Source organism: Pimephales promelas, chromosome 16 (genome assembly GCF_988280905.1).
Source record: "Pimephales promelas chromosome 16, fPimPro1.hap1.1, whole genome shotgun sequence".
In the NCBI taxonomy this organism is placed as follows: domain Eukaryota; kingdom Metazoa; phylum Chordata; class Actinopteri; order Cypriniformes; family Leuciscidae; genus Pimephales; species Pimephales promelas.
In genome coordinates this window covers 24,322,898-24,349,802 of record NC_142784.1, presented here as the reverse complement: position 1 = coordinate 24,349,802, position 26,905 = coordinate 24,322,898, and the positions used below count along the sequence as shown (strand labels likewise).

Here is a 26,905-nt window from a genome sequence, read left to right as displayed (position 1 = left end):
AGCCTATATAAAATTGGAAAACACCGAACTACGGAATGTATACACTGTAGTGAACAAGAAGCAGTTGAGCATGTATATTCATCCATTGTAGGAAATATAATAATAGGCTAAGTGATGTCACCTTATTCAACCATTGAAGAAAGTAAAACATCATGACTTTACTTTAATCAGACCAGGTCTACTAGATCAGGTGTATGTTGAAATTATTAAATTTGCGAAAGAAAGTTATTTATATAATAGAATATAGCGGGTTTTGTTCTGTTTTTGTTAATTTATTACGTTTTATTTTTCACTTTGTTTATTTGTTTTGATTGTTTTTTTATGGTTTATATTTTGTATTAAAATTTAAATAACTTGATCCATTTTCCATTCCAGTTGGTGGCGGTAATGCACCATTAAGATGCAGCCAATAAACATCTAAGAAGAAGAAGAAGAAGTTTGATACCTGTTTGATAAATGCTAAGAAACATTGATTCGGAACAAACGATTTGTAAAGGCTTCGAAGTTTCATGAAGCAATTTTTTGAAATTGCCATCACTATTTGCCAGTTTCCAGGTTTGGAGTGTCTGTCATTTTTTTGCTTTATGCATTTAGATTCTCTCTTCAAAACGTATCATTAGGTGACTTTCAGTTGTGCTTAGTCGTATTGTGAAGGAAGGCAGATATTTACAAATGCAAACACCAGCTTGCAGTAACTCCCCCTCTCAGTTTGAGTGAGTGGGTGTATGTATGTCCACTGGATGTTATCAGTTGTCATGGCCCACTGTTTGTCTACGTGGAGTTAAAGGTCAGTAGCTCTACTCTATTTCTCAGAAGATGAGGGCAAGAGTAGGAGTTTGTTTTCAGATCACATGTAACGTTACACTTGACTTATGCTATGTTCTATTAAGTTCTCAGTTGATTTCTTGCATGTTATATGACCATAAACTAGTTCAGTTCTTAGTGATAACATGCAAGAATTCTCTTTTAACTGCAAAAAAAAAAAAAAAAAAAAAAGACTATTAAGATTTACATTCTTGGATATCCCAACAAACATGCAACCTTTAAGTTGTTCAACCCTGAATTATGCAGTCAGGTACATTCATTATTAATTTAATGTTTATTATGATCTGTGAAGGAATAAAGCTTTTGCTTGTCTTTACTTGAACTGCTTTTTTTTAATCATTTATAAAACTCATCAGTCATCACAAATTATTTTTTTGACAAACCAACAAATTGCAAATCACTTGTTTAACTGCATTGCCTACATGGTTGAATCATTAATAAGATGATCAATACGAATGTTTTGAAGGACCTCCTTTAGCTAGAGTCCCTTTAAAAGAGACGGTCCAGTTCATCTCATGACCTGCTGATCGCTCGTCATCATGACTGTGAACATCAGCTGCTGTTGGAAAGGGCTCCTTCTGCTCTCTTTCCTCCTGAACTGTGTCAATGGACAAACGTCCGGACCGTAAGTTTTTAACAATTTCTGCTGAGGAACACTGTGTTTTGCTTTCTAAGTGTGATAAATTATTATACCATTTGTATGTGTAAGATAAGTCTTGATCATTTCTCCTGTATTGATTTAACGAATCTGTGTTGCACTGTAGAAGTTTGCTGTTTAAAAGACAACTCAAGGCATGCCGTACATAATAACGTATTTTTAAGAGAAATAGTGTTCTTTTGTTAATTAAAGAATTAAGTCATTAGACTTCATTACACAGTTTGCCCTTATATTCTCAGTTCTCACTTCTCATATAATTAATCAATAGCGAATTAACTTTATTGATTTTCTCTCCCAGTTTAATTTGTTATGGTTCTTATTGTATAATCATTATCTTTCAACAGATCTTTCATGGTGACGTTTCCTGCAGTGATCAGGTCTGGATCTGAGGCCAAACTGTGTGCAAGTCTTCTCAAGCCCAATGAAAGCCTTTTCATGAACATTCATGTGGTTCGTGGTAACCAGAGCACTTTACTGCTGCGTGTGAAAGCTGAGAAAGAGTTTCACCGCTGCTTTAACGTCAAGGTTTGCCATCAAAACATACACATGATGATTATTATCAAATCTATTTCACCTTATCGCATCTAGTTTTTGTGAAGGCAGGTTGTAAATACAGTATATTATTTCTCATCAGGCTCCTCTGGTCGAAGCAGATTCAGTGCAGAAAATGAAGGTCGAACTACTGGGAGAAACTTTCAAGATGACTGAAGAGAGAAAAGTCATGTTCAGGCCTTACAATCCTCTGACCTTTATCCAGACTGATAAACCTATCTATATTCCAGGACAGACAGGTGAGCTTTGAATGTCTCTGATATCACTGTAAAATACAAAATGTATATTAAAGGGATACTCCACTTTTTTTTGGAAATAGGCTGATATTCTGATATTTTCTGATATTTAGAAGATTATCAGTAACCAGACAGTTTCTGGTCTCACTGACTTCCAAAGTAGGAAGAAAATATACTATGGAAGTCAATGAGACCAGAAACTGTCTGGTTACCGATATTCTTCTAAATATCAAAAAAATCGGCTGAACACATTCAAAAACGGTAAAACCCAACTGTTTAACTCTGGGGGAGTGGTAAAATGAGCCTATTTCCAAAAAAAGTGATGTATCCCTTTAAGTAAAGCTTGCTATGATCATGCAACAAGCTGATGTAGCACCATAGGTCAAAAATGACAAATGTTGCACAAACCAGAAGATGATAAAAGTAAACCATTCAATGAATTTCCAAACTTGTAAACATAAAAGAGGAGCATAAGGAAAGCAGATCCTGAAATCTAACTGCTTTGGAAACATAAGAACAGTAATCTAGTGTCTGTTCGAATAATCGCCCTCAGATTCAAACATATGTTCAACCTAAAAACTGTAATTACAAATAACTGATAACATAAATCACTTTTATGTCAGTGTCTTTGACTTTGTGTTCTTTGTGTTCTTGGAGAGCCACTGCAGAGTTTAGCTTTAACTTTAATGGTATCCAGCTAATAAAGTCCTTCAGGTTTATCTGAAATCTACTGGTTTGTGTGTTAAAGCAGGGTTGGGACTAACTCTGTGGCCCTCCAGGAGTTTGAAACTCCTGCTATAGATCGTCACATGTGATAATAGCTGTCTGGTATAAGCCTACTTCATACTAACTGGTCAGCTGGTGCAAACTGGTCAGACATTCTTTTACAATGACAGTCAAAACAAGCTACTGACACTGTTTATTTTGGCTCAAAAGACACGATCACACATCAGCAGAATGCAGTTGTCAGCCCTTTTACGGTTTTTGATCCTTAATTACATTAACACAAGATCTAGTTATTTACAGGAGTGAAATACTGACTGTAACCGTTGTCCCTTATATAAGGGCTGAAGACGTAAAAACTCAGGGTTTTTTTAACACTTATTTCTATTTTACAGTGAACTTCAGAGTAGTTACCATGGATACAAACTTTGCACCCCTTGATCAGCAGGTCTGATGTGTTTTTCTTACATCTTTATCACCCTCGTTTTTTCTCTTGTATTTTTTTAAATGCATGTTTAATAAATGCATCTTTAATTGGTGTTTGCTCTTTTACAGTATAGTACAGTGGTTCTTGAGGTAAGAACACAAAACCTCCTAATATGCAGTCAATTTTAATTGTAGAAATTCTGTTATATTAGCAATTATTGTATTTTCAGTAGGCTAGTAATTACACATTTCTTTATTGATAGTCAGGACATGTGTAGCTGAGTGTAACTAAATATCTCTGGTATTCAACAGGACAGTCATCTTAACCGTATTGGTCAATGGACAAATGTTTCTTCTACAAGGTGGATTTTGCAGCGCTCTTATGAATTAAATCCAGAGGCCCGTCAAGGCATGTACAGACTGAAGGCTTTTATTGGTGACAGGATGATCTCTCATAATTTTGAGGTGAAAAAATATGGTAAGTCATAAAAAAAAAACGATTTGCAATGTTGCATGGGAAGAGTTTCAATAACATGTTTGTCTATTAATATCTAATTTGACGACTAATAACTATAATTTCTGCCTTCTAAATTCTAGTTTTACCTAAGTTTAAAGTTTCTGTAAAAAGCCCAAAGAAAATGAGTGTTGAAGAAGAGGAACTGATAATTGAGGTTTGCGGAAAGTAAGTGGTTTATTTTATTTCCTGCATTAAGCGAGCCATGTGTTCTTCCATTCACGGCATAATTAAGTTACTTTCGTTCCCATCCTAATATACAGTCATGTGAATAAGAAAGTAGACCCTTTTTAATTCTATGGTTTTACGTATCAGAACATAATACAAATGTGTGGTCTTTAGCAGGTCTTAAAACGTCAACCTCGGATTAACATCAACACATGATCCAATAAATTGTTTTGTTATTTATTTTACAAACATAAAGCCAAAATGGAGAAGCAATCTGTGTCAAACTAAGTACGACCTTATGATTAAATTACATGTAGAACCATCTTTAGCATATAAATTGAAGTAATCACTATATAGTGAGGTAATAATCACTATAATAAAAACCGGACCCCTGGAGAGCCAGTGTTTTATTTATTTATTTATGTACATTCTACTTAAATCGATCAAATACACAGACTACCCACATGATTCCCTGTCTGTGTGTGTGTGTGTGTGTTTTTTTTATAACAATTTAACATTTTTTTATGTCTTATAACAATGTGTGCCCCACTCCCTTTGTTGAGAGCCACTGCTTTGATCATTGCTGATGTCTTTCCTCCTTGGCATTGTGTTACAACACACCTGAATGCTCCAGCAAACAGCAAAAACGTCTGATTTTATAGAGTTGGTCACGCTTGCTGATGATCAGTTAATCAAAGTCATTTGATTAGCAGCTCCTGATTGTTACTTTCCCATTAATTCTTATGATTTTCTTATAATAAACCTTGACACAGTGTAATGTCATGTGCTGTTTTTCATCTGAGGTTGTATTTACATAATTTTAAGACCTGTTGAGGACCAGATTTGTTTTTGTATTATGTCCTGTTCACATAAAACAATAGGATTCAAAAGGGTGTGCTTTTTCACATGACTGTATTAGTTGCTGAACTCAACCCTGGGTTATAGATCATCTGCTTGTACGTTTTCACAGATACACTTATGGACAGCCTGTCCCTGGTAAATCATGGGTGAAAGTATGCCGTAATAGTTTGTCCTACCAGTCCCATCAGACCGATCCAGTGTGTTTAGAGGAAACCATGGAGGTATGTGAGTTAAAAGGCAGTATAAGTAATGGCACATCCTCTTTCCTTTATTTATCCAGTTAAACCACTCTACAGTCATCATGCTATCTTTGTGTTCATTCCTTATAATTAGATAAAAAAGACAGGCTGTGCCATCCATACCTTAGATACATCAGTTTTTTTGAACAAAACACTAAAGAATAGACTGGAGAATTCTTTTGATATTGAGGCAAAGGTTACAGAAGAAGGAACAGGTGAGCTGCCGGATTTGGTCAGATCCCGTTACCTACATTTCTTGAATTTCTCATTTTTTATGTTTTACTTTTATTTTACTTTAAAGAATATTTATTTATTTTTTTTTACTTTTTACAGAGATCACCATGACAAAATCTGAATCTGTAACTCTCACTTATGAAATTGGTAAAGCCTCATTTACTGAGCTGCCCAAAACATATGAACATGGATCACTTATAGAAGGAAAAGTAAGTCCTTAAATCAGTTTGTCTCAGTTTAACACCATTGATATGTGCAGAATTATTCATTTATTTATTCCTTCAAAATCTTATTTTACAGATCAAACTCTCAAATTTCAAAGGTGCACCAATTCAAAACAAAGTGGTTTATCTATTGGAGGGTAACACCTGGCCCACAAAACTGCTCCTAAATCTCACTACAGACAGCGATGGACTGGCCAGCTTCTCTCTTAATACGTCCAGTCATTCTAAAAGTGATATTAATCTGATTGTAAGACATGTTTGTGTTCACTTAGTTTTAAGATATGTTTGTGTTCACTTAGTTTTGTGTTCCCTGAAGAGTTATTTCTGATTCTTTGTTATCCAGGCAAGTGTCTCTCAAGACGGCCGTTCTTATGACTACAACAGGCCTTACTTCTCTACTGAAGCAAAAACAGTCCAGCTCTTCCAGCCTGCCACTCCATACGCCCCAACACTAAGTGAATTGATTATAGAGAATTCTGAGCAACCATTAAAGTGTGACTCTGAGTTTACGGCCACCATCAAGTATTATTTTATTGGAGAGACGGTTGAAGACTTCAAAACAGACATTGTCTATATGGTGCGAACATGTGCAGTATTTATATTATTCATACAGAGATGTTTTTATTTAACAGTTTGTTATTAGAGTGTCATCTGTCTGTTTCAGGTCTTGTCCAAAGGAGTGATCGTTCATCATGGATATGAGAAGGTTGAAGTGAAGTCTTCTAATGGAGCAAGTGGCACAATGTCGTTCATACTGTCTGTTGGTTCAGATCTGGCTCCTGTACTGCAGATTCTGGCTTACTGTGTTCTGCCCAGTAAAAATGTTGTTGCTAGTAGCAAAAATTTCAATGTTGAAAAGTGTTTCAAAAACAAGGTATGTATTGTAGCTTTCAAAATGTAAACCTATTTAAACTGTATTTCTGACTCCATTATAAAAGAAATCCTATTCACTGTATGTCACAGGTGTCTCTGCAGTTTTCTCCTGCTAAAGCGGTTCCTGGTGAGAAAAACACTCTCCAGCTCTCAGCTCAGCCTGGTTCACTGTGTGGCCTCAGCGCTGTAGATCAGAGCGTCCTGATCCTGGAGTCAGGAAGCCGTCTGGGTGCTGACAAGGTGTAGATGCTTTAAGATTCATTATTGATCCAAGGCGAGCACAAAGCAGCTTAACCTAAAAAACCTTTTCGCAATGCTTTCACTAGCCTTGTTCGAACGCATGATCAGCATCCTCTTTTCCAAAACAGACTAAACAGTACTGATGTGTGTTCATTCAGGCAAGGGCCGTGAACACGGAGACGCACACTGTCTGCTTTGCTTTGACTCAATTTCTAACTAACTCCTAACAAGAGTGAAAACTAACTCCTAACAAGAGTGACGGACACAGAGGTGAAGCACACAGACAAACGCAGGATGGTCTCGAAGACAAAGAAACCTGAATATACACCTGTTTCACATTTATTTAAAGCCTCAGATGCGAATGCATTCCAATGACGCCACCGTTAGAGTCTGGCAAGTTCAAGGAAAATTTCATAGGCGTGTATACACACATATTTCGCAGCTGGTCACACAGTGTATTCCCAGAAGCACTGCAGCATTGATAGTAGCTTTTGAAAGGGAACGAGAAATTACTACATTGATTCGTCTGTTTAAAATGACATCCCATCTCAGGAGATTTAACATTAATCTTCATTCTTTTTCACCAAAATGGCTTAAAAGTTTTGTGGAAAATACATAACTTATTATCATACTGATAGTGTGTGAACGTGGTCTCGTCACAGGTCTTCAACTTGCTGCCAGTGCAGTCGGGGTCAGATTATCCTTATTCTGTTGAAGATGAGCAGGAGTGTCTGGATGTGAGACCCCGTCGAGCTGTGCCGACAGACAACGCCTATGAATCCTTAAAGGTAACAGGCGGATTATATGTGTGGCAGTGCACTAGATAATGATTAGGAGAGAATTTACTGCACATGCATAAGTAAATCCATAAAAAAGCTCTCTTGATTATTCTGACAATAAAAAGTAATTTGTATTTTCATGACTTTGATTGTGGTTCATCATTATTATTTGACAGAGAGTGGGATTGAAGATGGCAACAAATTTGGAAGTGCGAGTTCCTCAGTGTCTGTCATACAGAGGCTTGATGTATCAATTAAACCTTTATAGAGGTACATATACTGTTATTACAATCAAAGCTGTAATGGTTTAATATGTAGGTGCTTGTTATGAAATATATTTCAAACAATTATTTTAAGTGGAAATAAAAATCAAATGTTTAATTTGAGAAATTGTGAAAGTTGTACAATTCATACAAATTACAATTCAACAAATGTAGATGTAGTACAAATGAGTTTTTCTCTGGGGTCATTAGTTAACTCAACTTAACTAAATAACTTTTGTTTAAAAAAAATGCAATAAAATAAAGCCTTTGGTAGCTCTAAAATACTAGAAATAAAAATAAATGATCATATATAAATATATATATAGGTATATAGTTTTATATTGTAACAATATAATAAATTAAATTGATGATTTGCTGTTCATTTCTGACTGCATATAGACTATTTTTTATGTGCTTTTCACTTTTCACAACTACAAAATATCACAGATGATCGTAATCTAGTAATGAAGGTTGCTTATTCGCGGGTGAGTGGTTTTGGCGGGCATCCTCCAGCAGTGACGATTCGGACAGTCTTTCCAGAAACATGGATTTGGGAACTTGCTGAAGTGGGGTATGTAAAGTGTAATCAGTGCATTTAACATCATATTTATCTTATCTTATTACTCCTCTTTAAAGCATCATCTCCCCTCCTTCACACAGGACAGAAAATACAGATTCTGAATCCAGTTATTTTATTTATATTTTATTTATTTATTTATTTATTTTATTCAGTTATATGGCTATTGTTGTAATCCCTCCGCAGGGACTCTGGATCAGCGCAGGTTCCTGTCACGGTTCCTGACACCATCACCTCGTGGGAGACGGAGGTCTTCTGTCTGTCCTCTGAAGGTCTGGGTCTCGCTCCTCCTGCTCAGCTGACAGTTTTCCAGCCCTTCTTCCTGGAGCTCTCTCTGCCTTACTCCATCATCCGTGGGGAGATCTTTGAGCTGAAGGCCACCGTCTTCAATTATCTGTCCAAGTGCATCATGGTGAGATTTCAGACTCAGTCTAATCAAATCATATCAAATATGCCACTAATCATGTGTGGTTGATTGACAGGTTAAAGTGACTCCAGCTCCATCCTCAGACTACACTCTCAAAGCCTCCTCTGATGATCCGTATTCATCCTGTCTATGTGCTAATGAAAGAAAAACCTTTAAATGGATCCTCACTCCTTCTGTTCTTGGTGAGTTTTCCAGTCTGAATCATTGTTTCTCAGTGTTTGCGTCTGTTGTGTCTTCACGTACATGTCTTGTGTTGTAGGAGTCTTGAATATTACTGTCAGTGCAGAGGCAGAGGCGTCCCAGACTGTGTGTGACAATGAGATTGTGAGCGTCCCAGAGAGAGGACGCATTGACACGGTCACACGAAGTCTGCTTGTACAGGTCAGCGCACGCCAAATATCTCTAATATATAATTTACTCTGTATCATAATGCTTATGTCAGTATATTGTGTTGATGTGATTGTTTTATGCTGCAGGCGGAAGGAACTGAAAAGACAGAGACTCGAAGCTGGTTATTGTGTCCAAAGGGTTTGTCCACAGAATTGTTTTAAATATAGATTTATAATCTATATTTTATTTTTATGTTAATATTAAACCATAGCGTTACTCTGCTGATCACTGATGTGTCTGTCTGTCTGGTTTGTAGGTGAAAGTCTTTCAGAGGAAATGGATCTGACTCTCCCTAAAGATGTGATAGAGGGATCAGCCAGAGCCTCTGTTTCAGTCATTGGTAAAATTTACAAATACAAGCAGAAATGAGGAGATTGGGTTTGGATTTGTAAAATGTAGTTTAATTTGTGTATGGTTTATAGGCGACATATTGGGTCGTGCACTGAGGAATCTGCACGGATTATTACGGATGCCGTACGGCTGTGGAGAGCAAAACATGGCTGTTCTTTCTCCCAATATTTACATTCTGCAGTATCTGGAGAACACAGAGCAGCTCACCTCAGCCATCCGAGAGAGAGCCACAGGCTTCCTGAAGAGCGGTGAGAGACAGCAATCGTGTCAAGGAAATACTGAGAAAATACTGCCAAATTATACATTTTTCAATACACCTGAATGTCATCCAGTAAAGTTGAATAATCAGAGACACTGAGTCAACTCAAACAAACTGTTGAAGTGTTAACCATTATCACACCAAACAGGATACCAGAGACAAATGAACTACAAGCATTCGGATGGATCATACAGCACATTTGGTTATGGTGTTGGAAATACATGGTAAATATATTTTCACAATTACTTTTGTTAAACAGAAATAATATCAAGATAATCTACAATAATAAGCCCAAGAGAATAGTACAAAAAAAAAAAAACACATTTAAGAATGTGTCTCAGTTCAAATTGTTTGATGGATGGAATTCATTAAAACATCTGATGAGATTTCTTTTTTCATTTTATCTTCCACACCACCAGGTTGACTGCCTTTGTGTTGAGGTCTTTTGGCAGAGCACAGAAATACATATTTATTGATCCAGAAATTATCCAGGATGCAAAGAATTGGTTAATAAGTAGACGGGATTCAGACGGCTGTTTTATCCAACAGGGAAGCTTGTTCAACAACAGAATGAAGGTCTGTCAACTTCAATCCATATCTCTCTATATAGAACACCATAGCAGCCATCAAGAAATGGTCCAGTAACTATCTAAAAAACCTGGAAACTAAGACCTGTAAAAGTTTAAGCTTTAAAAAAATAAAATTAAATTTAGGCCTGGTTTCACAGACATGGTTTAGATTATGCCAGGATTCTGCCTTAGTTAAATTAGGATATTTAAGTACTAGAAGCGTCTGCCAAATGCATGTATAAAGCAAGTTTTTCTATTTTAACTTTTCTTTAGTAGTGTGTTGCTTTATTTATCCTTCATGTCTCATATATTCCAGGGTGGCGTGAATGATAATGTGACCATGACTGCCTACATTACTGCATCATTGCTTGAACTGGAAACTCCAGTCACAGTAAGTTCATCTTCAGGAAACACAGTATAAACTCAAAGAGACACTCACAGTGTCTGTTTCTGTTTTTGTCACAGGATCCTGTCGTCAGTAAAGGTTTGTCATGCTTGAGGTCCGTCATTGAGGATGTCAAAAACATTTACATCACTGCTCTGCTCGCCTACACTTTCAGTCTGGCTAAAGACACGGACACTCGACAGCAGCTTTTCAAGAAACTGGAGGATGTTGCTATTTCAGACGGTAAGAGGTTTGTTTCTGATGACTTTCTGTTGTCTTTCCTGTCTTTTTATCATGCTCATTGAGTTACGCGTGTGTCTTTTGTCCTCAAGGGTCTCATCTCCACTGGTCTCAGTCTGCATCTGCTGGTGACTCTGATTCTCTGGCAGTGGAGATGAGCTCATATGTGCTGCTAGCTGTTCTCTCTGCAGATTCAGTCACTACAGCTGATCTGGGCTATGCTAACAGGATTGTCAGTTGGCTTGTGAAGCAGCAGAATGCCTATGGAGGATTCTCCTCCACACAGGTGACTCAAACTAGTCCAATCAAACACATTATTACTGGTGTGATTGAGTAAAAGTGACATTACTGAACACACTTATTTCCCAGGACACAGTGGTGGCTCTTCAGGCTCTGTCTCTGTACGCCACCAAAGTGTTCAGCTCTGACGGCTCCAGCACAGTGACTGTACAGTCAGCAGGAGACACTCACCACTTTGATGTCAATCAGGACAACAAGTTACTGTACCAGGAGAAGCAGCTGCTTACCGTTCCAGCCAAATACAGCATTGAAGTGAAGGGCTCAACCTGTGTGTCTGTGCAGGTCTGTAGTGCGTTCAGCTTCATTTACTCACACTCCCTTTCTCTCTTGGCATTGTGGTTATTCTGCTGTGGATGGTTCATTAATTTATTTTGGTTTGTGTTGACTCTCAGATGGCTCAGTTCTACAACATTCCCACTCCTACTGAAGCTAAAACATTGAGCATTGATGCTAAGATTGAGGGAAATTGCAAAACATTGGGACAAAATTTCATTTTGAATTTCATGGTCAAGTAAGAAAATCTCTATTCAGTCAAAAGAAGTTACTAACAAATAAATCTTTACTGAATATCATTTAAAAAAGCAATATAAATTCAAATGGCATATCTCAGTATTTAAAACTGCAACACTAACTCTAGAAACAAGAAAAAAAAAATTTATTACTGATGCATTTTGAGTGATGAAACTGCACGAGTCTTGTTAATTATATTGGCTTTTGTTCTCGCATTTAAGAACCAAACCTTTTCGTTTGCTCTTTTCCAGATACGATGGTCTACAGGAAAGGACTAACATGGTCATTGTGGATATTAAAATCTTATCTGGATTCACAGCTGATACATCAATGGTGTGTTTGAGTGACTCATCACAGAATGTGTAAAGTTTCTAGAGTTCACTATTAAGAAATTAACCAGCACTTTTCCCCCACAGCTTGGAACATACTTACCATTTGTGGAACGGGTTGATTCTAAAGATGATCATGTCATTGTGTATTTGAAGGAGGTGAGAAAACAGCAACATTCATATTATTTGAAGTCACTAGATCGATTCATAAACCTTTTATCTGTAATTTCCATACCTGGTGTGTTTGTTTCCTCCTGCAGATTCAACAAAATATTCCAATGAATTACCAGATACAACTGAAACAGATTCTTCCAGTGAAGAATCTCAAGCCAGCTGTGGTCAAAGTGTACGATTACTACCAAACAAGTAAGATTTAATTTGCCAGTGTTGAATGTTTTGATCATCTAATGCAGATTGTTTATTCAGATTTACAGGTTTTCATTGTTCTATGAATGTGAACATCTTTCTTTTCCTTCAGGTGATCAGTCAGAGGCCGAGTACTCCTTTCCCTGTGAATGAAGCTGCTGAAGTTCATCACCTCATAGCCCCCCCCCCCCCCCCCAAAAAAAAAATCAGCTTTTGGACATGTCTCTCGAGAACATGACTAACATGACTATTCAATTCACAATATGATTAATAAAAGTGATGATAACAAGTTATAGTGAATTAAAATAAATAAATGACTTGATAAAAACAAAGTTTTGAATTAACATTTCAGAATCAGACAAGATATTTTATGAAGAAATATTGTGAATTTGTTTTTATCTTAACTCCAAAATTTTGACTGGTAGTGTATATACACATTACTCTTGAAACTTTTATGTCAAAGCCATTTGAATTAAAAAAAAAATGTGTGTTATGAATTTTGGAGGGAAGAGGGACTGCTCCCATAAGGTGTAATAGATTTTCAGTATTTACTGTATTCTATATATTTTTCTCGTGCTTCTATGGTCATAATTAATAAAATCCTAATGTTATGTTAAAATACATTCACATAAACCTGCACAACCAGCAAATATCAATTAAAGCTGCTCAGTTTAATTCAAGAAAGAAGTTTGCTCAACAGCAAAAAATATACAAGGCAACTAATTGCATTCAACACCCCATATAGCAACATTGTTTTGGCCCAGATCCAGCCCACATCTGGCACTTGTGGGATGCGGATCTGGCCCCATGCAGCATGGAATGACGGGCCTTGGATCTGGGCCACAAGCAGGCCATGGCAATGCCACAATGTCAGCCAAGAGCAAAGAAATAAACCAGAACTGGACTTTATCTGAGCCTCTAAAATTGTAAGCCACCATTATGGAGATGAGTGTTTGCTTTAGTTGGGCTCTTGACCCTTATTATTAACTTTATATTTTAATTGGCTGTTGCATTTGAGTTATACCTGCCACCAGATGAACAAAGAAAAAAAATATATATATAATGGTGTTGGTTATATTATTCATCATTTGAAATTTATGTTTGTGATTTATTTTGTTGGTTACTGCATACCTGAGATTCTGCACAAATATCCAGAATGTTAGATATAATATAATGGATTTCTTAAAAGTTGTTTAAAAATTATGGAAATGCATGGATCCAACCCCTTGTGAGAAGTTTTAATTCCGCTAGGTGGAAGCATTGATCAGTCTGAAATACCACTTCTGTTATGAAAGATGCTTCTGTTGTTTAGATTGGGTGCCGTGCCATAAGCGGACTCTCAACACCCCATGATTCATTACCGTTTTCTACATATTATAAAATAACACATGCAAACATCTCAATCTATAAATGTACAATGTTGTAGAGCGGTAAATATTGTCCGCTTTTCTCCACTCCGCCAGAGAGGGCGCTCAAGTATTGGTACACAACTGAACGGTCCCGTCACGAGCACACAGCTGTAGTGACGCCACTTCCGTGACAATAGGGTCAGCGTGAGAGATTTATCAACAAAAACAAGAGCGACTTGTAACAGCCTGTCGATCAAAGTGCAGGATTTTAAGTGTAATGACGTGGATGAACTGACCGAGTCGGTGTGAATTAACGTTACAGCGTCTTTTCCTAAATCTCTTCGAGGTGCTGCTCATTCAATGTAAGACACTTTGTGATGATGGAGGGATGTTTTCGTTTCAAGCTAGCTACAGATAAGCAGAAGTATGGTAATTTACTGGTGTTAAAAAATACAAAAATGGTGGGCACATCCCAAACACCCAGACTGGGCTCAGGCGCAGGACAACTAACGTTAAGTGTTATAAACAAAAACAGAAATGAGAAGTCCGCACACTGAAAATTACTGATCCTAAGGATTTATTAAAAGGCAACGTTTCGACCCTCAGGTCTTCATCAGGAACAATGTAAATGTCTTAATTTACTGGTTTTGAATTACCTCTTGACATGACTTGCATTCTCATTTCGAGTCATTTAACATTTAACGTTTAGTGGTCTGTTTTGGCGAGTAGTGCTACCAGCTTTGAAATATGTATTCTGAAGCAAAAGCTCTAATTAGATTCATATTGGATAATTATAAATTATCTGTTTGCATTCATAAAATCACAAATGAAGGTGTCTCACCTTTATAACTTTGCTATTGCTTATTGTCATGTGATGGTTTGGAAATGGTCGCGTGTTTTAAAATGTAGGAATGCAAGATACAGAGTTGGGTAAATTGATGTAAATATATCAAATGTATTGGCTATATTCACTTTAATCTACCCAACACTGTCCAAGACCACATACAACATACATTTGTGTGTGTGTGTGTGTGTGTGTGTGTGTGTGTGTGTGTGTGTGTATATGAAGAGTTCAGATGCAAAAGCCTCTAAGTGCCATTTGAAATTTTCTTCTAAAATGATGATTTTTATCAAGCTTGTATATTTAAGTTCAGTAATTTCACTTAAATGGCAATGAAGATTACCTATTAATTGCCATTTAAGTGAAATTACTGAACTTAAATATACAAGCTTGATAAAAATGACCATTCTAGAAGAAAATTTCAAATGGCATTTAGAGGCTTTTGCATCTGAACTCTTCATATATACAGTATACGTATATATATATATATATATATATATATATATATAAGGCAAGGATTGCATCGGGCAATTTATTGCAGATGCCTAAATAATTTGATGCATATCTAATCATGTAATTCATAAAATATAATTTTATCATTGATTGTATTCTTTATTTTCAGCCAAAGTAAAGTAAAGTTTAGGCCTAAGTCTCATGTAAAAAAAAACAGCCCTTGTTCTTGTAATTTGACACTGTATTTTCCTTAAGTCTGTAAACCTGCTATGTGATATAACTATTGTTAGGTTTTTCAGATATTGAGTGTGTTGAATTAAACAGAAACTGGCTGAGTCAGATTAGTGTGCTTACAACTGAAGGTGAATCAGTTGTCTGTCCTTCTTGCTAACCTGGTGTCGTCTTTCTACAGAGTGCTGGTATCTCTAAAAAAGTGTGGAGGACGCTGAGCAGTCTCTCTGCTGGTCTGCAGCCACGTTTATCCACTGAGCCTTGACTCTCAATGGATAATTAACTTTTTGTTGTAAAAGTAAAGATAATAAATATTTACAACACTGCTGTAACTGTGGACTGTGAACCTGTGAGGATAAATCGCATAACAGGTGAGCCCTTCAAACTCAAGCTTCTCATATTTATACTAGTTAATTTAGGAAAAAACATATTCACCAGACATATTTAGTTATCAGTGGATTAACATATTTTATGGTATAAGCCAGTATTGCCGTGCTCAGTAAAGCTGCTGGTTTCATGTCAGCAAAGAACATGATTTATTTAGCCAGCAGATGGTTAAATCTAGGCCAGCTCTGTTTAAAAATGGAATTTTTTACCCAGAGGACTGCAGTTTCTGACTATATCTTTAACTGAACCGCTTGAGATTGTCTGGCACATGGGTCAAGGCATAACACCCATTATTGTGCTATTTAGGATCTAACTAAAATTGTAGTAAGAAAGTGTGTAGAAGAAATGTTCAACTAACTGAAATAAATAAGCTCTAAAAGGACTAAATCTGAAAAAAAAAAAATTACAGCTATATAAAATATATAAATAAAAACATTAACTAATTTGCACTAGTTGTATCATATGACTTTGATTTGGCAGATTTATATATGTATACAGTATATATAGTTGCTATATGTTATATATTGACAAAACTACTTTAATTCATGCAGGTTTGAAACAACTTGATGGTAAGTGATGACAGAATTTATTTTGGGGTGAACTATCCTTCTAATATTTGAAAAACTTTTATTGGCCAAATGGAAGTCATGTGGTTCAACAAACATGCAATAACAAAAATCAAGCCAGGAAATAATACATTTATGGCCCCTATAAATTCTTGGCCTTATGGCAAGGTCTATTAGTTTCTTTAAATATCAGATAATTTGACCATTTCATTGCAATGCAAGGCTAGTTCAGGGTCATTTGAACAAACGGGTAGTCCCACCTAAACTCACGCCATTGTTTGAGATAGAAGTTGAAATGTAGGGCTCCCCAGTCACCATTTTGAAAGCACTGTTTTAGGAAATCAATCTACAAATGGATTGCCTATCTCTGCACATTGAACTTGGAACTATTTAGAATTGGGAAAACAATACACACTTTTTTGATATTTTTTTTTTATCACACTTTTTTTTTTAACATTTTGATAATTGTATATCCACAGCTGCATAAGGTGTGTGGCTTGGGACAGTGCAATGGAAGCTTCTGAGATTGAAGGCCGCACCTTTATGCAGGCGATCAGTGAGAAGTACAGCCCGGAGAACTTTCCTTGCCGTCGGGGTCCAGGCATGGGTGTCGTGGTTGTGCCATCTGGACCACAGGGATCACCTATGAAAGGTTGGGCTTGGGTTAATTTAAAAACAAGTTATGTAAGGTTTATTCCTTGGTGATTTTAGTGTTTACTTTGACAGCTCTATCCTGTTGCTGTGTTTCATAGTTCATTAATTGTGTGGTCAATCTGCCTTCAGACCGTCTGAACCTGCCCAGTGTTCTGGTTTTGAATGGCAGTGGAATCAGTCATGCAGGAGAGGAGGGAGAGATCGCTGCCTTCTGTGCTCATGTTGTGGAACTTGATCTGTCCCACAACAAACTCCAAGACTGGTATGAGGTGAGGAAGTCAGTTGATCTGGGGATCTCATTGTTTCCTTATTTTATAATACAGATTCAAATGGAAAAAATTTTTTAAAAAAGATTTAAAGGGATAATTCACCCAACAATGAACATTCATCATTTACTCACCCTCTCATTGTTCTGTATACCATGGTCTGTCTGAATACTCGATTCTGTTGTGTAATAAAACTATGAATGCACAGGTAGTTCCAAGTCCATTTAATCACCGTTCTATAGGCTAACTAAGCGGATTTCTTTGAAGCACACACGCGTCACTCAGAGATTGTGTTGCGCACAACTTAACAGAACATCACTGGTTTTGAAGTAATGAAACTCTAAGAATCGTTGTTAAAAGAGAGAGACGCTGAACAGACACAGGTAATTGACACGCATCTCTCTCTATATATAGATGATGAATTCAAATAAATGTATTGAAATACATGTAATTTTATACAGTACTGATTCAAAGCAGGAAGAATGCTTGATCTAACGAGTCATAGGTGGTGAAAATAACCGCCATCTTTACCCTTCCGGTCAAATATTGCTCTGCAAACATTAATAACAGCTTTAAGTTGTCAATGCTGGCAAATGACCATGGTATAAGTGGGATAATCCACGGCTAGCTATGTATTCAATTATTTGTATGCACTTCGCATAATATATATTGCTGCATAATATCTTGTGGAAATTGTGCCAAAAAAAATTATTCTGGATTCTTGAATTTATTTGATCAAAATTACAGTTAAAACAGTTTAAAATTAATATTGTGGAATAGTATTACAACAGTATTTGAATAGAAATTTTGTGTAACATTTTAAATGTCTTTACTGTCACTTTTGATCAATTTAAGGCATCCTTGCTTTCTTAAAAAAAATTGAAGTGTGGTGTGTATATATTTTTACCTACCATTGTATAGCAAATGAATTTCGATTCTTTCAATTTTTTAACTTTTGTGTCCACTGGAAAAAAAAACATAGCATAACAGGTTTAAAAATGACATGAAGAATGGTTAAATGATTTTAACCCTTGTTTTAACCCTTTAATTTGTTCCAGATCAGCAAGATTGTTTCTAACATCCCGAACCTGGCGTTTTTGAACCTCAGCTCTAATCAGCTAAAAGATGCAGTCTTAGATCCAGGCTGCGCTAAGGCCTTTTCTGGCATCCACCGCTTCGTTCTTAACAATACCCAAGTGTCCTGGGACACGGTGCACACTTTCACACAAGAAATGCCTGAGTGAGTCACTCCTAATGCTTCTGCATTATTGAAAAGAAAATAGACTGGCATCCTTTATAACAGATAGTGAAGGTATACTTGTGGCGCTTTTCCACTGCATAGTACGGTACGGTTCGGCTCAGTACGCTTCGACGCGGGGCGGAACAGTTCGGATCGCTTTTCGTTTCCACCGCAGTAGTACCCCTTCAAAGTGTGTGGGACTGATCGTTATTTGCGCGCGCCTCTACTGCCATGACATCATCTTAAAAGCGCCACATTTTCAAACCCACAACACAGGAACAATGGAGACTATCGAGGGGATGGTGTTCCTGATTCTCGGTATGTGGTAGTTTTTTTACTGCTAGACGGAAAAATGTGTTTAAAATGAGGCTGATGGCAGCAAAACAAAAATACTGCTAAAAAAAAAAAAAGTGTCTCGTGTCTCGTGTCGCAAATCCAATGACGCTAGTAGTGACGCAGGGAATGACGATTCTGTCTGACCAATCAGTGATCTGCAGTGTTTCACGTCACATTTTAGTACCGGTACGGTACGCTTGGAACCTCAACAGACCAGGTACCATTTAAAGCGACCTGAAGCGAACCGTACTGTACCGTACCATGCAGTGGAAAAGCACCACAAGTGAGACGTACCGAACCGAACCGTACTGTACTATGCAGTGGAAAAGCGCCTTTGGTGTATAGCAGGGTTCCTCAATTCCAGCCCTGGAGGGCCACTGTCCTGCAGAGTTTATTTCACACCCTGATCAAACTCATCTGAAGATGGGTTTGATTAGGGTTGGAACTAAACTCTGCATTGGCCCTCTAGGACTGGATTTGAGGAACCCTGGTGTGTAGTATTGATTGCTTTAGCTAGTTTGAGATTTTAGAAATTATGGTCTTCCTTTTAAATCTTTTTTTTTGTACATAAATAGTATTTTAATGGCTGTGTACATTCAATCCTGTGAACAGAATTTGCATATTTTGATTATTGGGTATACTAGCAAAGGTTAATATGCGTTAATGTTAAAATATATATATTTTTCCCATACTGTTTATTATTGGACCTCCTCTTTTGCCAGTCTGACTCAAATGTCCTGATTTCTACAAAGCACCTCCTTCCGTAAAGCTCAGAGTACTTCGATTGGCCATCTGGCCAGCTGACCAGTGCGTTGTGATTGGCCACACTTCAAGTGTGTAAACACCCCTTACCATAATTGCAAGCTTCAGATTCCAAGACTTCTAAAGCATTTGTAAACACAGTTAATAATAATGTCGTCGGTTTTACCGTATCAGTTCAAGCCCGAGTCAGGTTCTGAAAATGCGGATGATCAAGTTGATTGATCGGAACCAACTTTGTAAGCACGACTTGAGCAGGTTCTCAGTGGTAAGTAGTCTTTATTTATTGCCTGCGTTGTACTTTCATAGGTTTAGGAAGCTGTCCTCTGTTAGATGCGTAATGCACAAGCAAACTTTTGGGTTGTACTGCTCTGGAACAAATAAGTCTAACCTCTGATTGACCTCAGAAAGCAATAGCGGTTTTGCTTTCTCATCCAAACATGCCAACAACACTTAAATTCATTGAAACCCCGCCTTCTTTCTTTGCTCATACCTTTGCCTGGCATTATGCTAATATTTTACTTTGTGACATGGACGTTTGAGGAAGTAATATCTGGATCGTGGTGTTTTAGGCAGGTCTGGAGTAGAATAAATCACTTTGTGGAAGACTATGAGCTTTGTAACTTCGTAGATCATATACATGCACAAACAGATATATTACACACTGAAGATAAAGGAAAACATTAAAAAAAGTATCATATGATCCCTTTAAAGATCATGGCCATGGTCCATTTCGCCAGTTCTTTGCTTCATTTGTTTCACACCTGACCTAATGAAATGTCATCATTTAACATTTAGGGGAAAAGACTGCTTATCCCAAATATCATCTGATCCATGACATTTAATGACGGTATCCTTGGTATGAGAGCTCTCCACCAATATGGATTGGTTTTGTCCAGGCTTGAGGAGCTGTTCCTGTGCCTTAATGAGTACACCACTGTGACACCGGCTGCCATGCCCTGCCCCACACTGCGTCTGCTCCACATCACAGATAACAATCTCCATGAGTGGAATGAAGTTCGAAAATTTGGCTCCATGTTCCCTGCACTGGACACTTTGGTCATGGCCAACAACAACTTGAGCTCCATTCATGACTCGAGAGAAATCCTTCAGCGGCTCTTCCCTAACCTACGAAGCATCAATCTGCACAACTCAGGTATCATTTTGATAGTGACAGTGTTGAAAAATGCTGGAAGGGTCTGTATGATCATACCATGTGTGTAAGTGCTTAATTTAGCATTATTACTATTTTATTACAGTGTAGTTTTTCTTATAATTTTGTGTGATTCAGGACTTAAGCAATGGGAGGACATTGAGAAGCTAAACTTTCTGCCAAAACTGGAGGAGGTGAGGTTGCAAGGCATTCCTCTACTTCAGGCTTACACGAGCATGGAGCGTCGCAGTCTAATGATAGCCCAGTAAGTCCAGTGTGTATAACAGGGTTAGTTCGCCCAAATATCTAAATTCTGCCCTTTGTGTCATTCCAATTTCCAAACCTATATGACTTAGTTAGATTCTTCTGTTGAAAACATAAAATAAAATGTATTTTGAAGAATGATGATAACCAAACAGTTCAGTGACAATTGACTTCCATTGTATTGATGTAAAAACGGTCATACTGGTCTGGAATGTCACGAAGATAGAGTAAATAATTATTATTTTGGGGGGAACGATTTCTTTAGCTTCATTAGAAACTGATAGTTATTCTTTAGAAATGTTGATGAGATGATCTAATTGCACTCACCTGCAGGCTGCCATCAGTGACCAACCTGAATGGGAGTGTTGTTACGGATGGCGAGAGAGAGGACGCTGAGAGATTCTTCATCCGTTATCACTTGGGTTATTCAGAGGAGGATCTGCCTCACAGGTAAATTTTAGACATGAAATCATCAGGGTGTATTGTGTGGATGGGTCAGGATGGCTGATTAGTCATCCACTAACCTTAGTCGATTAGGTTTCTTTTCCCCTCATTTTTAAAAGTATCTTAATGTACACTTCTAATCAAAAGTTTATGGTTAGTATGTATTTTACATGTTTTCGAAAGAAGTCTCTTACGTATGTTCACCAAGGCTGCATTTATTTAATCAAAAATGCATTTGTGATGGCAAAGCAAAATTTTAAGCAGCCAGTACTCCAGTATTCAGCATCATCCATCACTCTAATATTTTTTTGATAAAGTTTTTTACTAGTCTAGTCATGTGTGTATTACCTGCAAATTTGTTTTTGTTTTAGCGTGTCCACCAGTGTAGGCCTATGTGTGTGAAAGGGGAGGGTCCGGGTGTGATTGGTCCTCTGCTCGTGTTACGAGTCATTGGTGTCTCACTGTCGTGTCACAGCTCAGTCAAAAATGGCGAAACGAACCATTGCAAGTTTGTACGACTGCATCCCACAGTACTACAAACCAACATATTATGCCCCAACTACAAATTATGCCCCCTACAATAAAAACAGCCAATTAGCACCTCCCTCTAATCGCTGATGTCAGTACCGGTCTTCTACTTCACTTTCCTTGCTTTTTTTAAGATTCTCTATTGCCACCTAGTGATAAGGCATACAGATCGTACTACATTGATTTGTAAGTTTGTTTTTCCTCCGTTTTTAAAAGTATTTTAATTATGAAACTCTGGTAAGGCTAAACAAGGTTTAGGGTTGAAGGTAACGGAGTATGCACTGATACTAAATTTCTCAGCTGATACAGATGCTGCAAACTACATACAGGGAACCCTCTAATTTGGTACATTACTATAATATTAGAGATTAAAATTAACAATGGAGGTATTTTTTTCGACTGCTCTTTATTTTCAGATATAATTACTCAAATTAAAACTCAAATGGGTATTATTTTGGCTTGACCATGTAGTGGAAAGCTGAATACAGATTATGTATTTGTATGTTGTTTTGAAGATATCACTGTTTGGTGACCAAATATGGGAAACTGGCTCCTCTGGCTGAGATCGACCTGCGACCGCGTTGCCACGCCAAAGTGGAGGTGCGCTATGAAGACAAAGTGGAGCAGGTGAGCATCCGTTTGGATCAGACTGTCGCAGAGCTGAAGAAGCAGCTGAAGACTGTGGTGCAGCTCCCCACCAGCAAAATGCGCCTTTACTACATCGACAAGGGCACTGCCTTCGGCCCCGATGAGTTGAAGTACAGCGCACTGGCCTTGCACTCCTATAGCATTCAAGACGGGGATGAGATCCTGGTAGTTCCCAAAAAAAAATAAGTCTTTTCCCCAAGATCACCGAATGCTATATTTAAATAACCAAATCGGCTTTGAACTAGCGCTATCTAAGCTCCACAGAGTGATTGGGACTGTCTTTTAGGGGAAAACTCCTAGAACGGGCTGGGGCTTCAGTTGTACTCAAGCGGCACTTCATGTGTCATGTCACTACGCGGTCATAAGAAACACACTGACTGGTGTGCACCTCTGGTTTCGTTGCTGTTATTAAAGGTTGCGTTTTTGTCTTTAGACTTCACGAGCACCCCTGTATTTTCAAAGGCCCGTTTATTTTTAAGTAAAGCACAGCTAAGGGCTCTGGCAGCCCGGGATGTGCTTTTTACAGATCTTAAGACAATCACCTAGAGCTGAAAGAAAACGTTGCACTGCGCTGATGATCATGAATAATCATTGCGTGCTGATGTGTGTCGTATGCTGTGTCATCCAGTAATTACACGCAAAAGACTCTCAGGCCTTTTATGCTGTAGATGGGCAGTGCTTGATTCACATTAGGAAATATTTGCGAAACATCTTATTCACAAATATTTTTTAAATATTCAGTTCATTTGAGCCTTTTTAGAATCTGATTGATTGATCAAGAGGAGAATTGCGAAGCCGCATGCCTGTACAATTTAATTGTGGTATTTATTTTGTTTCTTTTTAATGTCTAATCTCTATTAGTACTTTCTCGGTTGGTTTGGAAGTGAGTGCTGAAATTTGTAACTCTAAGACAAAGCATGCACTGGTAAAAGTGCTTGTTCTTATTTCACTGATGTCCATATTATGGAGTGTGTTGATTTTGACTTTTTATTTTCAGAATAAATAGATCTGTAAAGTGGAAAAAAGTCAACACAGTCCACCAAAGATTGTTAACATTAATATTATGTGCAGAATTTAGTGTGATTTAACTGATTGGTGTTATTTATTAATGACCAAACAAATCAGTAGTAAACCAATCATGGTTTAAGACTGTATCAGGCCAGTATAAAATAATGTGTTAAATTAAAGGCATAGTTCCCTCAAAAATCAAACTTCTGTAAACATTTAGGTAACACTTTACTTGACGGGGTGTGCATAAGACTAACATGACACCTTCATAACCATGACAGGTTATATGCATGTTTATGACAACAGTTCACTCAATTATTACATTTTTAATGCAAATATGACATTGTTTGAGATGTCTTGGTTATGACACATTGACATAAACCAATACATCATAACCTGCCAGTGTCTTTGTCATGACAACTTGACATTACTAAGACAACACAACCTGTCATGATCATAAACATGACATAGCAGATTAATTTTCACACCTAGTTTAATTGGTTAACATTACATTAAACTGTAAGGTGGTTGGTTTTGACATTGGCTGTCATGAAGTCATTATAACATTTTAATGACAAATTCAATTTGTACCACTGTAGTTGAGATCATGAAAAATATTCATGACACAGTTATAATGGCCTCAAGGCAACCACAATGACAGTTTAACTTAATTTTATGTTTAGATGTCATAACAAAGACATCTTAAACAATGTCATATTTGCATTCAAAATGTCATTAATGAGCGTAAGACTCTTAATGACAGTTGTCATGAACATGCATAAACCCTATTTCATATTCATGACATATGTCATGTCATGGTTATGAAGGTGTCATGCCAGTCTTATGCACACCCCTTCAAGTAAAGTGTTACCAACATGGTATAATGACGTTTTAAACCTGACTGTATGACTTACTTTATTCTGTGGAAAATAAAAGAAGATATTTTGAGAAGTCAATGGTAAATCAAAACTGTTTGGTTACCAACATTCTTCAAAGTATCTCCTTTTGTGTTCCTGCACAAGAAAAAAAAGTCATACAGGTTTGGGATGACATGAGAGAGTGTAAATGATGACTGAATTTTAATTTCTTTGTAATCTATCACTTTAATTAAACTGCAGCTTGACTAAAATGTGTGTTGAAATGTGCAACGCGAGACTGTTTCCGATGGCGAAAGTAGTATGTTTATTCTGAGATACAGTATGAAACCAGCAAATTATTTATTTATACCTGGTACTTTGATCAAATCAGTGCATGGACCAATTTACATGCTTGTCAAACTTAATTCAACAAAATCCCCCGTTTAGCAACTAAAAGTGGCATAAAACCTATTTTGTTGCCATTTTATTTCACATATACAGTATATAGCATGACTCGAAGGATGGACTGAATGGAAAAGCACTGAGATCATTTCGGCGTAACTGTCAGTTTCCTGTGTTATACTGACACTTATTGCCAATTGTTAGGTAGTAGATTACATTTTCTACTATGTACCGATATATAAAAGTGTAAAAAGATGTTTGAGAATGTTGAAGGCTTTTTCTCAATAAACATTTCAGGTTTTAGACATAAATAATTACGTATACTCTTCATTAAGATGTGATCTTTATCATTTTATAATCAAACAGAGATTTAATAGAGACTTATATGTGTATAACTTATACTGAAGTGGAACGTATAATATTAAAATCAGATCTCCTATAGTTGTAGAAGTAATTTAAGGGTTATTGTTTGATCGGGGGATGAAAGATGATGAAGATTATATATATATATATATATATATATATATATATATATGTATATATATATATATATGTATATATATATATGTATATATATATATATATATATATATATATATAATATGAAGGTTCTTAAATGCCTTGTATCACTCTCAATGCCTTTACCTGTGACCCCCTAATTAAACATTAAAGCAGAATGAAGCACTGTCTTTGTCTAGAAAATTCCCTTTTAGAATATCAATATTTGATGTTCTGTGGCCACACAGGACATGCTATTGATATTAGTGTTTCTCTTTTGCATAATTATTTTATGTTATTTTCCTATCCATTATTAATATTCCAGTTTTACTACCATGAAGGAAGGTAATGCCACTTAAACAGTGACTGACACGTACGGAGGGTGAAGATGAAAATTGTTAAATTTACCACTGAAGACGATGTTTACCAAGTGGGATTCACTGCATTTACTTTTCAATCTGTGACAGTACACTATTTTTTGTCTATTTTTAATTTTACATTTATTTTTCTCTATTTGTTTGGGTGTTTTGTGCTGAGTGTAGTTTAAAAAAAATGTGTCTCTCTCAATTTACATTTACTGTTGTACATTAGCAGTTTAAGTTTAAGTTAATTTGTTAGGTGCGTAAAAGGCTGTTAGGCGTCAAAGGGATGTGAATTCCAGCAAGTCGTTTTTCTAATGGATCCATTAGACCTGTTATTGTAATGAATACATATACTTCGAGTTTAGTTGCACACCATCACACCATTATTGTATTATTATTCTGTATCCGATTGTGAGTGTTTTATTCCATTGATTTAGCAACATGTGTGCACACTTATGTATCTACTGTCTGTTTGAGAGTTGAATGGCTTAAAGGATTAGGGAAAATAAACTTTTACTGGCGGCCATTACAGTGTTATTTTGTGTAATATTATAATATTTCTTAATATTTTGAATTTGTTTTCTTGTATATTTTCAGTTGTCATTTTAATTTGAGTAATTTTGTAATTGGCTTTTCTAATTTTTATTATAGTTATTTCTGTTTAGCTTTAATTTTTTATTTACATTTACTTCAATTTAAACTTATTTAATTTTGTTTAATATTTATTTTATTTTACTTTTTCAGCATTATTTCAAGAAACATTGTTTAATATATGTTAAAGTGTTGTTTAATAGTTTTTAGGGTCACACTTAAAGTTTAGGGTCCAATTTTCACTATTAACTAACTATTAGCTGTGACTTTTGCCTCAATAAACTCCTTATTATGGCTAATAAATAGTTGTTAAGTTTAGATATTGGGTAGTATTTGGGGGGTTTAGAATATGTAGAATATTATTCATGTGACACTAACATGAAACTTTAAAGACTATTCGCCCCAATGGAAAGCATATATTGACACTGTCTGAATTGTTCCCTGTCCCCTATAAAGTGCATTATGTGTCATGAAAATTGTAAATGTTCGTGAGAACAAATGACCAATTTTAGCCGCAGCTTCAGCATCTACAGTATTTATAATGTAGGAG

General features: G+C 36.6%; 2 protein-coding genes across 2 annotated transcripts; both read left to right on the top strand.

Moving 5' to 3' along the window:
• Positions 1-437: 437 nt before the first annotated feature.
• Positions 438-13,137, top strand: LOC120478631 (alpha-2-macroglobulin). Its single transcript, XM_089121282.1, has 35 exons — positions 438-787; positions 1,292-1,450; positions 1,828-2,008; positions 2,118-2,274; positions 3,390-3,442; positions 3,550-3,570; positions 3,733-3,898; positions 4,018-4,102; positions 5,073-5,184; positions 5,297-5,417; positions 5,536-5,645; positions 5,737-5,907; positions 6,004-6,237; positions 6,325-6,534; positions 6,624-6,773; positions 7,436-7,561; positions 7,729-7,822; positions 8,263-8,386; positions 8,579-8,804; positions 8,875-9,001; positions 9,079-9,200; positions 9,296-9,347; positions 9,466-9,549; positions 9,632-9,808; positions 9,968-10,043; positions 10,239-10,395; positions 10,705-10,779; positions 10,854-11,016; positions 11,106-11,299; positions 11,383-11,595; positions 11,706-11,824; positions 12,075-12,156; positions 12,240-12,311; positions 12,413-12,518; positions 12,631-13,137. Exons 2-35 carry the CDS (start codon positions 1,365-1,367, stop codon positions 12,669-12,671), a joined length of 4,287 nt encoding a protein of 1,428 aa, XP_088977408.1. The 5' UTR covers positions 438-787; positions 1,292-1,364; the 3' UTR covers positions 12,672-13,137.
• Positions 13,138-13,920: 783 nt separating this feature from the next.
• Positions 13,921-26,290, top strand: tbcela (tubulin folding cofactor E-like a). The gene is made up of 9 exons (XM_039670596.2): positions 13,921-14,229; positions 15,574-15,763; positions 16,825-16,997; positions 17,129-17,268; positions 18,324-18,505; positions 20,500-20,756; positions 20,892-21,018; positions 21,351-21,467; positions 22,505-26,290. Exons 3-9 carry the CDS (start codon positions 16,856-16,858, stop codon positions 22,821-22,823), a joined length of 1,284 nt encoding a protein of 427 aa, XP_039526530.1. The 5' UTR covers positions 13,921-14,229; positions 15,574-15,763; positions 16,825-16,855; the 3' UTR covers positions 22,824-26,290.
• The last annotated feature ends 615 nt before the right edge of the window (positions 26,291-26,905 follow it).